Genomic DNA, 15,343 nt, shown 5'->3' on the forward strand with positions numbered 1-15,343 from the left:
GATACTTTTCTTAAAAATAATCATGAACAATTTATTACAATTAACGATGAGTAGTTACATATTGAAAATAACAAAAAAAGACATGGATGCAAAATAATGTCGGTTGCCATTTTTATTTATTTTAGAAATTAATAGAGATTTTGTTAAACTAATTAAATTTAATAAAATCCATCACATCTGTTTCAAGCATTACTATCAATCTTCTTGGCATTCATGTTCCCTAATCTATTCTCACAATTCTCCATTTAAATTACTCTTCTATGAAAAAAAAAAAGAAAAAAAAAATCATCTCTAGGATTAGCCACTTTCACCAGGACGTAGACAGGGGCCTGGGGAGCCCCGCCCCTCCGGCCGCCGGAACCACTTTGACCCCAGGTAGTTTCGGTCCCCTATCTCAAAAAATAAAAGATCAAGTGTTGAATTAGCTCCCAAGATGATCCATTAAGTGTTAGGCTTATTCAAAATTCAAAATTTTAATATTTTGGGTATATTAGGTACTCCCTAAATCCAAATTTCTAATTTTTTTGGGCCTGTTAGGCTTCTCTAAATCTCAATTTCTAATTTTTTTAGCCTGTTAGACCTCCCTAAATCCAAATTTCTATTTTTTGGCCTTTTAGGCCCTCCTTAAATCCAAATTATTAATTTTTCTTTTGCTTGGTAGCCCTCTCAAATCAAAATTTTTAGTTTTTTTACATGTTAGGAATCTTAAACAAAATCGAGCTTAATTTTGAGAAATTGTACATTAATATTTAAAAATTGGTTCTTGACCAATCAAATTATAACACGCATATATACACACAGCAAGTTCGATTTAACAAAAAAAAATTACAAACGCACGTATAAAATAGGTCCCCAACCGAGTAATCCTGTATTCACCACTGACTTTCACCTTTAAAATAAAGATCACACACATCATCCATCATTTTTTTTAATTAATACAATATAAATATCATTTTTACTACAATTGTGAAAATGAATGAGGTAAAGCAAAGCTTCATTAATTTCTCATTAAAACTTTATAAAATAATATTTACATACTTATATTGTTGCTAAGTGTGCTCAACAAGTAAAGGATCTAATTAAGAAAACAATGACAGAAACAAGTGGCTTGATGAACAGCCTTTGATCACGATGATTTATGATGGATGGTTGATATGAGTTTGGGCTTTACTACTCTATGCACTAGTAGGGGTGTGCATCGGTTCGGTTTAAATCGCATACCGAACCGAACCGAGTGACATCAAAATCTGTCAGTAAAATGACTTACTGACGGAATTCTGACGGATTGAAAACCTTCAAATAGACACGTCAGTAAAACATTTTGACGGAACATTGATGGAATAATGTGCCGACGAAGCATTGACGGAAATATTCCATCAACAAATTCTGACGTTTTCTTTGACGATACAACCGCCAAAATCTTCTAATGTTTCCACTGACATTAAAATACGGTGCAACATAACAAGATGGACTGCTTCTAAAATTGTCTATTGGTGAAAAATGTCTGCAATACCCCTTGGGCAATTGAAAGGACACTTGCGTGGAAGACAATGAAAGACTTAAATTGTTATATGTACTTCATCAATACCCAGAGATCATTATCGATCTCTTTCTTCTTGACTCTTCACTTTCTTCTTTATGCGGTGCTTCTCTTTTCTTCTTCAAAATTTGTTCTTCATTATTTTCCAAGAGCAAGACTCTGTTGTTGATCTTTGAGTTTTGCTCCATAGTAGCCTCCCTCAAACTAGATTTGCATAAGGGTTTTGCAAACCTAGTTTGCCCAAAAGAAAATGGAGGTGAGGAGAGTGTTGGGGTTTGGTAAACAAATCGGCGAGTTGTAAGGCTGAAGAAATAGGCATCAAACAAATGAGACCGGACTGAACACGTTCGTAAATCACATGATAATTAATGTCTATATGTTTGGTCCGTTCATGAAAGACGAGGTTCTGGGCGATATGCATGGCGGAGGTATTATCGCATAAGAGAAGAGAAGAAGTCTTTGGGGTAAGGTGCAAATCACAAAAAAAGTTGGTGATCCAGTGGAGTTCGTATGATGTAGAGGCCATAGCTCTATATTCTGCCTCAGAATAAGACCTGTAGACGGTGCTCTGCTATGAGCGGTCGTGGAACCCGATTACCCTTTACTCCCGCGAGGGAGGAGATGGATTTCCGGCAAATTGGATTCTGTTTTAACATAACACCGTCACTTACCATTTCTAAGGATGACGCTTATCGCGTCCCTTCCGGTGTATGCATTCTTTATGTTTTATACCTTAACATCTTATCATGTTTTAGGCTAAGGTATTTATATCAGAGTCGCCACCCGAATTAGATGGTCAGGAACATATTGAAAAAGTTAGATATCATAGGGTTCACAACATGCTATCTCTTGAGAGTTAGGTTCAAGACTTAATCGGTTATAAGAGTCTGATTAATAAACACGTAGACTTGTCTTTTATTAAAATACCAAATATTTCTATTCCAGATTCAGTTAAATATCGTTTGATCGTTCAAAAGCGATAAATAAATACTGAAATATAAATTATTACATCATTTCAATAAATGGCACAAATAGCCCTAATACATCAAATTTAGCCCTAGGAATTAAATCTATTAAACCTGCAAGACAATAAAAGTTAGCTGCGGGTACAATGGGACCCGTCTTTCGGATATAAACTACGACGCCGGACTCGCTCAAATAGGACTCATTTATTCCTAAGATCTAACACATAGCATGCTTTTATTCCGAAGCCTAATTTAGACGTCTAAACATATTTAATAGAAATGCCTAAAATACCCCTATCCCGGGATTGAATTTATCTTCATTTGCAAAGCTGGCTGAAATGTATTAAATTTACCGAATAAATAGGAAACCTAAACTACCCGGACAAGAAAACAAGATTCTACCCGAAAAGCTCTCTGTCACCGACTTGGGGAGATCCCGATCGACAAATTCTCTCTCCTTAGACATGCTATGACATATTCTACAAAAAAAAAAAAAAAAAAAAAATTGTAACAATTTTTTATTATTAACATAAAAAGACAAAAGAATTCAATATAATTATAGTTTAACCAAATTCTAATGTGGATAAAAAAAAATTTACAAGGGTGGTAATGACTAATTTATTTGACATAAGAGTTCTGAATCTGATTATATATGAAAGCGATTTAACATTTGTATCTATAGTTGAAATTTACAAATCAACATCAAACCAAAAAGTCTTTAATTTGCATTTAGTGACCATTTTAAATGGCCTTTAAATTAGGCCACCAATTAATTTCATATATAATTTTAACATTTTAACCCCTTCATTTACAACAAAATTTTCATACTATCAGTGGGAATAAAAACTAATGTGGTAATTTCTTACTTTTCAGGCCAGAAATAAAGAAGACGAAGCTTGACGTACAGGTAAAGTTGCTTCTAGCCTTGTATCTCTAATTTTGTTTATATATCTGAAAAATTTAGCTCAAATATAAATGATGAATATCCAACTTTATAAGATTAGTTCAATGGTAACCACGGCTATTAATGAGTCAATGTAGCTCGTAAATTATTTGAGTTCAGTTTGGTCAAAGTTCGGTCAAAACTCGATTTGAATAAACTCGGCTCGAGACATTAACAAGTCGAGCATGAGCTTTTTTTTAAGTTCAGCTCATAAGCTCAATTATTTTTTAATTATTATATATATTTCATCAATCTTTAATTCAAAATAAAATAATTAATAACTATGGTAAAAGAAAATATGAGTAATTAGTCATGGATTCTAAATCTCAAGTTCAACTAGTTACAACTCACAATGCCCATAAAAAATATTTGACTGTTTTAGACATTTGACTAGTTCGAAATTTAGAAATTCAAAGTTCAAATACGAACTGTAAAGAGTAATGAACTTCTCATTTCCCAAGTTATCTCTCTACACTCTCATCCACACTAGTGGCGTTAAGAACTATCGTCCATATGCAACCACGTCGGTAATCAAGTCATATGTGATATATGTGAGTTTGTTTTCTCTAACCACCAGTAACAACTACTATTTTTAGAGCTCGACCATGAAAATGATTGTTTTTTTTTCTAATCTTTTAATAAATTCATATTGAGCATTTTATAGGAATTTTATATTTTTTTTCTTCTACTACTTAATCTATACATGTATAATGAATCTGTTTTAAGCTGGTCAAGATTCCGTAAAAATTCGATCCGAGAGGGCTTGGTTTAGAGATTAACGAGCCAATACCAAACCTATCTAGGTTCAGTATTAGTTCGGCTCGTTAACACTCCTAATGTTAACACAAATCAATTATCTTTTTTTTTTTTTAATACATCGTGATATTCCTTGTTTTCTGAAAAAATGAATTGATGTTTCTCTAAATTTTAAATTAACTGATTAATTTCTTAAAATGATAAACGCATCTTTCCCAAATCACCTCTTACTCTATCACATGACTAGGAGTTTATCATGTCATTTAAGCAAGTTTAAGCAACTAAAAAGTCATCTTTAAAATTTAGAAATTCAATCGCTTAGGAACCCTGATGTATTTAATCACCGATTTTTGAACCAAGTTTAGGGATTGAGACCCCAATATATTCAACAACTTTATTTTCTATTTGTTCACACAAATTCATTAAAAGATTTTTTAGAAGAAACCAGTAGTTTCTTCAATAGAAAAAATACATCTTGATGAAAGTAATAGTTTCATGCAGTCTTTATAAGAAAATTTTCATAATCTTTTAATGGATCAGATTCACGTATAAACAAAACTTTTATGCATTTCCAAAAAAAAAAAAAAAAAAATCCAATATCACCCATAAAAAAAGCAGAACACACTCCATATAAGGGGAAAAAACACTCCAAATAATGAAAAAACAATCAAACTTAAAATTGAACGATCAAAAATTTTATTCAATAAAATTTACAAAACAAAATGAAGAGTTTTTCTCACTAAAACTGAAAGAAAACCTCAAAGCCAGCTAGAATTTTTTCCTCCTTTATAGGAGTTTGTTTGACATTAGATTGCTAAGTTAAATCAAATAAAATAAAAATCAAATTGATAAATAAATGCTTAGTTTGCCCTCAACTTGAATTCTAAGATCAATTTTTGAATTCTTGACACGTGTTCAAATCAGTTTAAAATAACATGTCTTGGCTTATTATTATGCTTTTTAACCCTTATTAATTTTGACATTGACACATGTCGTTATAGACTAATTTAAATATAAAGTTAAAATACCAAATTAATTCTTAAAATTTGTTTGGACCAAATTGATCGTGCAACTTGAGTTTAAAAACGAAATTGATCTTGATACTCAAAGTTGATTTTCAAATAATTATACCATCAACCCAAGTTGAAAAGCCAAACTGAGCATTTATCTCAACTCAACCACAATTATGGTTTGACTTATCCAGCAACTAAATCAAAACTCGTTGATATAATCTCAACCATCAATACTGATTATCAACTCATTATCCAATAAATCAAATATCAACAGATTGAAACATCTTCTGATTGTCCTCTCATTGAATCAGTCGTAGTTATTGGGTGCCGTGCCGCGGTGCACAGCACAGGATAACCTTATAAATGCTGCTGAGTAATTTCAACATAATCTTTTAGGCCAACAACTTAATAAAACTAACAAAACCTATGAAGTTTTTATTTGAAATCTACTCCCACAAGAATACTTACAGCAACTTCTGAAATTGCCTGAGCTGCAGCTTGCTGTGACATGTTAACCAGCCCCACTGCTTTGAATCTCGGTCGCTATTTCGACTTCTTCCTCTATGATAAAATTCTACTAGCCACGATTCCAGAAAAGAATTAAATAGAAGTGTGCATCTTGAAATGAAGACTGCACCTGTGAAGACAGGGACTGTTTGTGTTAATGGGTCGAGGAAATGTTACACGGAAAGAAAAAATAAACGATGTAAATAATTTTACCTTAAGATGCAATAAAGTGATCTAGATCAGTAGATGAAGGAAATGCTCAAACGTTTTAGATGTAATTGTCTATTTTGGTTGCATTTTTTGAACCTCTTCATGTATTGACTGGAAAAGAACAGTAGATATATACCTCTCACCAAAGCTTGGAAATATAACCTACAGCATCCATAACGTTTAAAAACAAAGTTACATATAGTAGCAGATTATGAATAAAATGTTAGAAAATGCTTGTCTAGTGCTTTATTTTAAGCAAATTTAACACATGGGTAGACAGATTAACTCGAAAAGGTTCTTCAAGGATGGGGTATTTGGATATCATTAAAAAACTGAAAAATAATACATTGTATACATAAATTCCATTGTGTTTTCCTGATCTTTTTAGAAGCTAACTCCATCATTTAGGGCAGGTTTGCGTACAGTCTCACGTATCCAAAATCCATTTGATGTGGTTTTGGGTTAAGGTGCGTGGTAACCAACACAAGGACCTCTTTGTGGGTTTTGGTTAAAACAACCGAGAGTTCTTGCATGCTGCTTCTGTCATGTTCTTGAGGGATGACTGATGAGCTAAATTTTAACACTAGTGAATGTGAAGTTGACATATACCAACAACATAAATACGTCTTAAAAGTCGCGCTCAAAAAGTTAACGCATGATCTCACAAATATTTCCAATACAAGTTTAAATTACAATTGAGAGTTTACTTACTGTAATGAGCTTTCCAGCATTCTCAGGCCTTTTCCCTAAACAGATAGCAGCAGCTGCTGCAGCTCCTGATGAAATACCAACCTAGGAAGAAGGAAAATAATTAAACTAACCAGCTTGTATGTATTTAACGATAATGGAGAAGAGAGCTCGTGACATCATGTTGTCACTTTATAATAGATAGCAGTGGTTAAAAGGATAACTGTTTTCCAACATCGGGAAAAGATATGAAATTATAAAATCGAACTAAGAACCCTGAAAAAAACTTGAAAGCAAGAACCCTGAAAAGTAATAGCAGAAACATAGTGGATAACGAGAAACTCTATGCCAAAAGATCTTGCATATTACCAGTAAGCCTTCCTCCAATGCTAGTCTCCTTGACATTTCAACAGCTTCATCATTTGTTACCTACATTTGTGTGTTGAATTTGTGTCAAATAACTATTTAACTCAATTAGCTACCGATATTAGTGCATTGCCTTTTCCAGCTAAGTAAAAGCAAATCAAATTGAACAAAAGAGAAGCGTGATTCAGGTGCAGTATATTCGATTCTTTTGATAATTGAGAAAAATCCAAAAACAAACAAATTCATCAATGAAGTCCATACAAATCCAAAAGATTCCTAATCGTAGTAATCTACTGACATCTAATGACCCAGAAAGTAAGAAAATCTCATCATTTGGAATGGAGAGGGGGAAAAATTCAATGCTGGCAGAAAGTAGTTGAACAGATATGGACATGGATATTGTGCAAAACATTTTTCTATACCATGGCTAAACTGGAGAAAACTGCAGATAAATAGTTGAGAAAAATGAAATCATTCATGAATGGTTTTCATTTTCATTTTTATTTAACAAGGGAATAGCATGCATACTTAGATTCAGTGTTTACACAAATGTAAAAGAACAGGAACATATAATTCCCCTCTGCATTGCACTTTGGGTGTTAATCTCTTGCAAGGACTATCAATTCCACAAGGGTTAGATTCTACAGCCAACCTCATTGATTTTTCTTCTTTTCTCTCAAAAAAATCCAAACCGATAAGATCCTTTCAGTCCTCCAAAATCTAAAATCCAATCAAAGATTGCTGGGAAGAAAACCAATTTCTTACCTTAATAACCTCATCAAGCAAGTTAACATCCAAGATATTTGGTACATAACCTACAACAAGATTTTTGTTAGTCACTTTCAGTGAGTAGATGCCCATCTCAGCAGAAAAATAAAAGATAAAAAAAAAAAAAAAGGGCGGCCCGGTCGCATTACGCGTCCCCGCTGAGCGAGGGTCCGGGGAGGGGTCCCACCACAAGGGTGTATTGGGGGCAAGCCTTCCCTTGCCAATTTAATTGGCAAGAGGCCGCTCCTAAGACTCGAACCCGTGACCTCAGGTCACACGGCAACAACGTTTTACCGTTGCGCCAAGGCTCGCCCTCTAGAAAAATAAAAGATAACTGCAAGAAAATACAAGACAAGAAATAAATGCCCCACCTGGGTTTTCTCCTGAGATTATACTTCTTTCTGCAGGTTCCACACCAACTACCTAAACAAAAATTTAACGTTCAGCATGATGTCATACATTAAGATGAACAAATATGAAAAGAACTGCCGTAAAGGGGCAAGCCTTGGCGCAACGGGAAACGTTGTTGTCGTGTGACCAAGAGGTCACGGGTTCGAGTCTTAGGAGCGGCCTCTTGCCAAATAAATTGGTAGGGGAAGGCTTGCTCCCAGTACACCCATGTGGTGGGATCCCTCCCCGGACCCTCGCTCAGCGGGGACGCGTAGTGCACCGGGCCGCCCTTTTTATTAGAACAGTTGAGCAATGAGGGTGAGCCTTGGCGCAACGGTAAACGTTGTTATCGTATGACCAAGAGGTCACGGGTTCGAGTTTTAGGAGCGGGGGAAGGCTTGCCCCCAGTACACCCTTGTGGTGGGATCCCTCCCCGGACCCTTGCTCAGCGGGGACGCGTAGTGCACCCGGCCGCCCTTTTTTTATTAGAACATTTGAGCAATAAGTAAATAATCCTATAACCAGTGAAATGGTGTTGTTTCTGAAAATACACAACAAATATATATATATATATGTGTTTGTGTGTGGGCGCGTGAGGGCGCGTTTTTTTCTTCTTTTGGTTGAATTTATATTTTGATGAAAATTATAACCATCAAGTTGCGTAGACATCCGACACTTCAAATGGACATGATTACTGAAATAGAAAGTTAACACACTTCTTATAGCAATTGATCGCATTTAGAACAAACATCATATACATTTTGATTTCATAAGGTCCAAGGTGCCTCTTAAAAAGTTTACATATACAAACTACACCTAAAAGTACATCTAAATGACTTTAGCTGTTTAGCATAATGCTATTGCCATAAAAAATTATATGATCATCCACACCTCTTCCATGGAATACTATGGATAACTGAAAAGCTAATTGATTAATTAATTTGAAACAAATGATAACACCCTCCACTGCAAAAGAAAGTTTATAATTAAGCATCTAGACTACAATTGAATTGAGATTACAATGGTCTTTCAGATATAGGCATCATTTTTTATATATTCTTGGCCCTTGGCAGCTTTTTACTGGTCTTTCTGAACCATGCAGAAGTGCCAATTAACATAAAATATACACCAACCTATACATCACAAAAACTTCTCTAAAGGTATAACATAATCATTCAAGCAATTGCGTGTATATATCTATTCTGCCAAAGCAGAATTACTTTAGACACTAACATATTTAACAATTTAACCACTGGTTATTATAAGCTTATAAAGTGAACAATGAAATTATAAATGCTGCTTCATTTTAAACAGATCCGAATCTTTTCTTCTTCCAGCCACATGAAATTACTCTTACAGTTTCAATATTGATGTATGTATCTTGTGTTTGTTTCAAAGGAAATAGCAAGGAAAATGAAGGAAACAATGATGTATCAAAACATTTATATGTCTAAATACATTCCAAAAACCTGAAACAGCTGCTAAAGTATAGCAAACAACACTTAACCCAATATAATTGTGACAATTTACCGCCTAGGTGTAATGCAAGGCTTAAACACCATGCCCTCCTGAAAGATATTCTTCTTTTTATGCTTTTACTCAATAACTTTGATCTTAAAGGGAGAAAGAAACACTTCAGAAATTGAAAACTTCAGATACTTTCACAAAAAATTGTGAGTCATTTTTCTGAAATTAAAAAAAGAAAAATAGAAACTTGTTTCTTAAATTGAAATTCATTTCTAAATGCAAACTAGCAGATTAACTAGTCTCTTAGAGTCTTAACCAGTTTATCATCATTCATCACATTGCATTCAATTCCTAATTTCTTTCTAGATCATCTTATCTGTTCATTCAACGTGAAAAGCTCTCTTGTAACTTCTCCCTCACATGAAGTTTGTAGACTCTTAGAGTTTAATAATTATGCTTTTATTCTTTTATGCTTGATGGTTATATTACTTTCCATTTTCTACTTGATTCTTTTTATAATATAGAACAATATGATTTTTTTTTTTTCTTCCTTTAATTGCTACAGCGGCATATAGAACAATATGATTTATTTTCCCATAGTTATGTTTTTGGCAAAAGGTATTCAAAACATAGATATTTATTAGAAATTGAATAATAATTGACAAGTATTTGAGTATATGATATTTTTCTTCCAATTAATAAAAATTTGAAAATACATCCTTGTAATTTTAACATTTATAAAAAATACATCCCTACATTTTCATTATTTTAGAAATATTATTCCCAGTGTACTTTCCATTCATAGAGTACATTATACTGCACCATGTTGGGGGTTAGCACCTAAGAGTATACTATAACAGCTAGAATAACTACATGCATGCTCTTATTTTATTTCCTTTCTCTTACTCATTTTCATCCTTTGTTCTCCTTCCATGTTCTGGTCTAACTGAGAATTAAGTATAAAAGGAACAAAAGAATAACAAAGGAAAATTTAAGCGAATGAATGAAAAGCACCCAACTGACTTACGGAAGAAATTGAAAGAACAGCACATATGGGCAAAAGTAAAGGGGTCTTGCAGAAGTCTGCAATTTTTAAAGGGATAAGGTACAAAAATACCCCCAACGTTTTTAACTAAGAGCAATATTACCCCTGACGTTAAAAATGGTACAATTAAGGGTCCAACATTGATAACTTGGTCCAATTTTAGACATCCCTAACAGATTTCCTAACTCTGTTAAAAATCCTATTCTCCTAATCTATGTGGCACCCAATCACATTAAAACCTACCCCCCTCTTATCGTATTGAAAATCGTTGAAACCAACGAATCTCAAGAAACCTGAAAATCTTAAAAAGTAAAAATCCTTTCTTCTTCTCGATTTTTCCACTTTCCAAGCTAGCAAGCACAGATTGGAAAGAAATTCCATTGATTCAAATGTGAAATATTAAGAAACATATGAAGAATTTGCAAGGCTTGCAAGGAGCTATTATTCATATAAAAATTATGAAATATATTTAAATAGCAAATGGGTTTTTAGGTTTCTCTTTGGTTTCAAATAATTTCAGATGATGGAATAGGTTTTGATGAAGTTGGGCTCCTGGGACTCTTTGATTTTAAATAAATTAGTAAAATATCTAAAGAATAATAATTTACTTCATATTTTGCCAAGTATGTTCTTTCTCTAATATCATTAAAGTATTAGTTTGATTTCTAAAATATGATGAAAAAAGTGGTCTAAATGAACAAATCTTGAACAAAAATCCTCCTTCCGCTACTGGTATTTTTGTGAAGCCAAGAGAAAGAGCAGAAAAACAAGAATGCAGCCACGTACATTAGGGAAACATAACGTTAGGGGTAATATTGCTCTTGGTTGACAACGTTAGGAGTATTTTTGCACCATTTTTAATGACTAATGAGTTATTCCAGCACTCTAGTTGCAATTCATATATGCATAATATGATTACCTTATCAACTAATTGAAGCAATAAGCACTGAAAGGAATGGTATAATAAGGGGGCTGGCCTAAAGCAAATCCTGTGTTCCAGGAAATATAAAGGAAAAAGAGCAATGAATAATTCTCATTACAAAAGGATGCCCACCTTTATACTGTTGTTCATCATTTTTAAGTAACGACCAGTGCCTGTTACAGTACCGCCAGTTCCAATTCCAGCAACAAGTATGTCAACATTGCCTAACGTATCCTCCCAAATCTCAGGTCCGGTAGTTTCAAAGTGGACCTGTAATTTATGAAAGAGCACTTTTAATTACCCACATTTATTAGAGAAACGCTAGGTACGACCAAAAGACTGTAAGTACTGTGTGAGGCAGTAATATCAACCTTTACATTAGCCCCGTTCTCAAACTGTTGAAACAAGTATGCATTTGGTGTGCTCAGAACAATTTCCTCAGCCTTACTAATTGCACCTTTCAGACCTTTTTCTGGGTCTGTCAAAACAATTTCTGCTCCAAATGCACGTAAGAGGATCCTTCTTTCAAGACCTATAGATGCAGGCATGGTGACGATAAGTTTGTATCCCTTAGTTGCTGCAACAAAAGCAATACCAAGTCCTGTATTTCCAGTTGTAGGTTCAATTAGTATGCTCTGCACAAACACAAGATTTCATATGAGCTATACAATCATATATAAGTACACATTTCAAAAAAAAGACATCTATGTTTCAAAACTTAGCTGACCTTCCCAGGAGAAATATCCCCATTTTCTTCTGCCTCAGATATCATACTGTAACCGATTCTGAAATGCCAATGATTGACAAATATATAAATCAGATTTTAATAACACATCTATTGGGTGCACCCAAAAAAAAAACACAACACAAAATTTGCACAACGTTTTACACAATAAGGTCATCCATCAATTCTCAACTAAGAGCCCACAAAAAATATTCCACCACACTTGATGAGTTACAAAATAGAAGGTCATGCCCCAACTTCATAACAATTTACAAATTATCTGACATTTCAAACGCTAACAAAGTAATAACATTCAGAGATTAAATTTCCATAGAACATATTTGGTGTAGAATGCCATTCTATTGAAAAGAGAAATTACCTGTCCTTGACACTCCGGCAAGGTTCCATGGATTCAAGTTTTGCAGCAATGTGAGCCACACAGCCTACTGTAACTTTGTTGAGATATATCATTGGTGTTCTTCCAATCAACTATATCAATTTGCCACAACTGTTGAATAATCAGTAACGACTTTGAAACATAAGTATTTCAAAAGAAATATTAAGTTATAAAGTATACAATAATTACCACCCCATTCAAAACATTAAAAGCAAACTGAAAGACACACATATCAATATAATCAAAAGTGAAGTAGAAGTAACTGTATTGTAACAACCCGGTCCAATACCATGTAAATATTGTCGGCTTTGACCCGAGTCGAACACCTTAGGCCTCACGGCTATAAAAAGCATCTACATGTATTAGAAACATTCTTTACTAATAAGACCACTCTCTCCATTTCCAATGTGGGATTCAGTTCATTCCGACCCTACCGCCATCGGCGCTCCTTGCTCAAACTTTCTACCCCAACGCCACCCACTTCGGACCGGGTCATTACAAACCCACCAGGTTCCGCCTGGTTCTTTCTTCCTCGAACCAACACATTGTAAGTAGAGAGTCAACTTTGATATAAATTGTAATAGGTCCAATACTATGTAAATATTTTCCATTTTGACCTAAATCTAACACTTTAGGCCTCACAGCTTTAAAACGTGTGCACCTATATTAGAAACATTCTTTACTAATAAGTCCTAGTCACTCTCTCACTTGCCCATCATCATCCCTTAAGACGGATACTTGCTCAGAATTTCTACCCCATTCCCACCCACCCACTTCGGACCGATTCGTCACAAGTACTTTCTTAAATTTCCAATAAAAATCCTACAAACAAGTTTAGAGATGAGTGTACCAGCTCTAACATATAAGCTGCAAAATTTTAATTGCTCATCACATATTGGAAAAGAAGGGAAAATCTCAATGAAGACCCACATTCATGGGCTCATAATTCAGAAACTAATTGACAGCAAACTAGCTCTGCTCTCCCTTTGATTTTTCTCTTTCATTTTCTACAGTGAATAAATTATGGATAAAAGAATAAGAAGAGCATAATAATTCCTTTTTCAATTCCTTAACAACTATTAATCTGCTCCGGACCTTTTCATCAGTTTTTGCGGAAACACTTATAGCAATTAATATCACAACGAACCGTGCCACAAGGAGACAGATTAGCAAACAAGATAAGCACAAAGAACTCCTCCGCCAAACAAAATACTAGCAGAGAAGTAAAACCAAAGGCAAAATCAGTAATTCCACTGAAAACCAGAAGAAAAAAGAAATCAAGAATGAACCTGGGTGACATCCTCTGCTATGTTAACAGCGTGATGTTCTTCCTCCTCAACCAATTCTTCTTCTTCTTCTTCCACCTCATCTGCGGTGGTGGTCTGGTAGAGTGAAGGAGCCTTAGCTTTAGCATAGACAATAATGGAGGCGGGTCTTTTTTTAGCAACAAAGCTGTTGACGGAGGGAAAATTGGAGTCTCTACATGCAGAAAAACGGTAACGGTTAGATAGAGGAACGATGGAGGGAAGAGGAGGGAGAAGAGAAAAAGAGAGCGCCATGGAAAGAGGAAAATGGTTTATGAGAGGTTTATTGTAAGATGGGTTTATGACAAATCTATCCACCAAATATGAGACAAACATATTTGTTGGGCTCTCTTGAAGTTTTGAACTTTATCTGTTTAATATTTTCTACATAAAATAACCTTTCCTTTTTCCATAATATTATTTGGAGGAAATAATTTATTAACCCCTCATTTTGTATCTATTTTAATCAATAAAAGGTTAAATCCGCTTTTTTTTTTTTTTTTTTAGAAACGCTTAAATCTTTAAGGGTCAAATACATGAATATCATAATTAAATATAAAATTACAATTAAGTCATATCATCAAACTTAATTCTTAATATGTTATTATTTTTTATATATTATGATTTTACATTATAATTTAAAAAATCTAGACTCTAATTCATAAATCATAAATCCTAGAAAATATATTCGAGACTTCTAATTTATAAATTTTAATCCTTAAAATATATTAAAAGTATTAATTTTACTAGTTTGACATAATTCAAAATTATGACTTGACATAGTTGTAAATAGTTTTAAAAAATGAATTTCTATGTAGTTTTTCCAATCTCTAATAGATGAACAAGCAAGTACAACAACAACATAAGAAATAAAACCTTGCAAGATCTATAAATATATAAAAACGACTACAAAGAGCAAAGATAACCATAAAAGATATTAAAAATACAAAAGAACAAAAAAATATATACTTCTCATAAATCTAAATCCTTAGAAAAGCATCTACAATCCAATCATCATCATTTAAGCCGATCTGAACATTCGGATATGAATCATTTCTTTTGTTGCAACCACTTAGATCCATTGGTCTACGAACAAAATAGACCGTTTTCGCTCGTGTTAAATTCGAAAAAGGTATAAACGAATGAATAATAGAGAACAGATACAATTTAGATGAATAAAAAGATCAGATGAAGTATATAACCACAGACAGAAAAAACATAAAACAATAAAAAAAAATACAAAAAATCTAAAGTTGATATGAAAAGTTGAATTTAGTCCAAATTCGTCTTTAAAATTGGCATAAGGAATTCTCTTCAAAAAAAAAAAATGGCATAAGGA

General features: G+C 33.7%; 1 protein-coding gene across 2 annotated transcripts; it reads right to left on the reverse strand.

Annotated features, from left to right (window-relative positions):
* Positions 1 to 5,305: 5,305 nt before the first annotated feature.
* LOC136205694 (S-sulfo-L-cysteine synthase (O-acetyl-L-serine-dependent), chloroplastic) lies at positions 5,306 to 14,309 on the reverse strand. Of its 2 annotated transcripts, none has more exons than XM_065996411.1 (11): positions 13,990 to 14,309; positions 12,683 to 12,792; positions 12,307 to 12,364; positions 11,951 to 12,214; positions 11,712 to 11,849; positions 8,127 to 8,178; positions 7,753 to 7,802; positions 6,991 to 7,050; positions 6,646 to 6,726; positions 5,938 to 6,096; positions 5,306 to 5,854 (listed from the first exon to the last, which is right to left on the reverse strand). In XM_065996411.1, the coding sequence occupies exons 1-10, from the start codon at positions 14,257 to 14,259 to the stop codon at positions 6,007 to 6,009; spliced, it is 1,173 nt and encodes a 390-aa protein (XP_065852483.1). In that variant the 5' UTR covers positions 14,260 to 14,309; the 3' UTR covers positions 5,306 to 5,854; positions 5,938 to 6,006. The 2 variants fall into 2 exon arrangements, with proteins under 2 accessions (XP_065852483.1, XP_065852484.1); XM_065996412.1 differs by having other exon boundaries at positions 12,683 to 12,811; positions 13,990 to 14,124.
* Positions 14,310 to 15,343: the final 1,034 nt, after the last annotated feature.

This window comes from Euphorbia lathyris, chromosome 9, assembly GCF_963576675.1.
Source record: "Euphorbia lathyris chromosome 9, ddEupLath1.1, whole genome shotgun sequence".
NCBI lineage: Eukaryota > Viridiplantae > Streptophyta > Magnoliopsida > Malpighiales > Euphorbiaceae > Euphorbia > Euphorbia lathyris.

What these genes read in the sequence shown, in the direction of transcription:
- LOC136205694 (XM_065996411.1), bottom strand. Translation starts at nt 14,259, where the DNA reads ATGGCGCTCTCTTTTTCTCTTCTCCCTCCTCTTCCCTCCATCGTTCCT. An exon ending in TAGCAGAGGATGTCACCCAG is followed by an intron (nt 12,793 to 13,989) that starts GTTCATTCTTGA and finishes AAATTGATATAG; the next exon opens with TTGATTGGAAGAACACCAAT. An exon ending in TGCCGGAGTGTCAAGGACAG is followed by an intron (nt 12,365 to 12,682) that starts GTAATTTCTCTT and finishes TTGGCATTTCAG; the next exon opens with AATCGGTTACAGTATGATAT.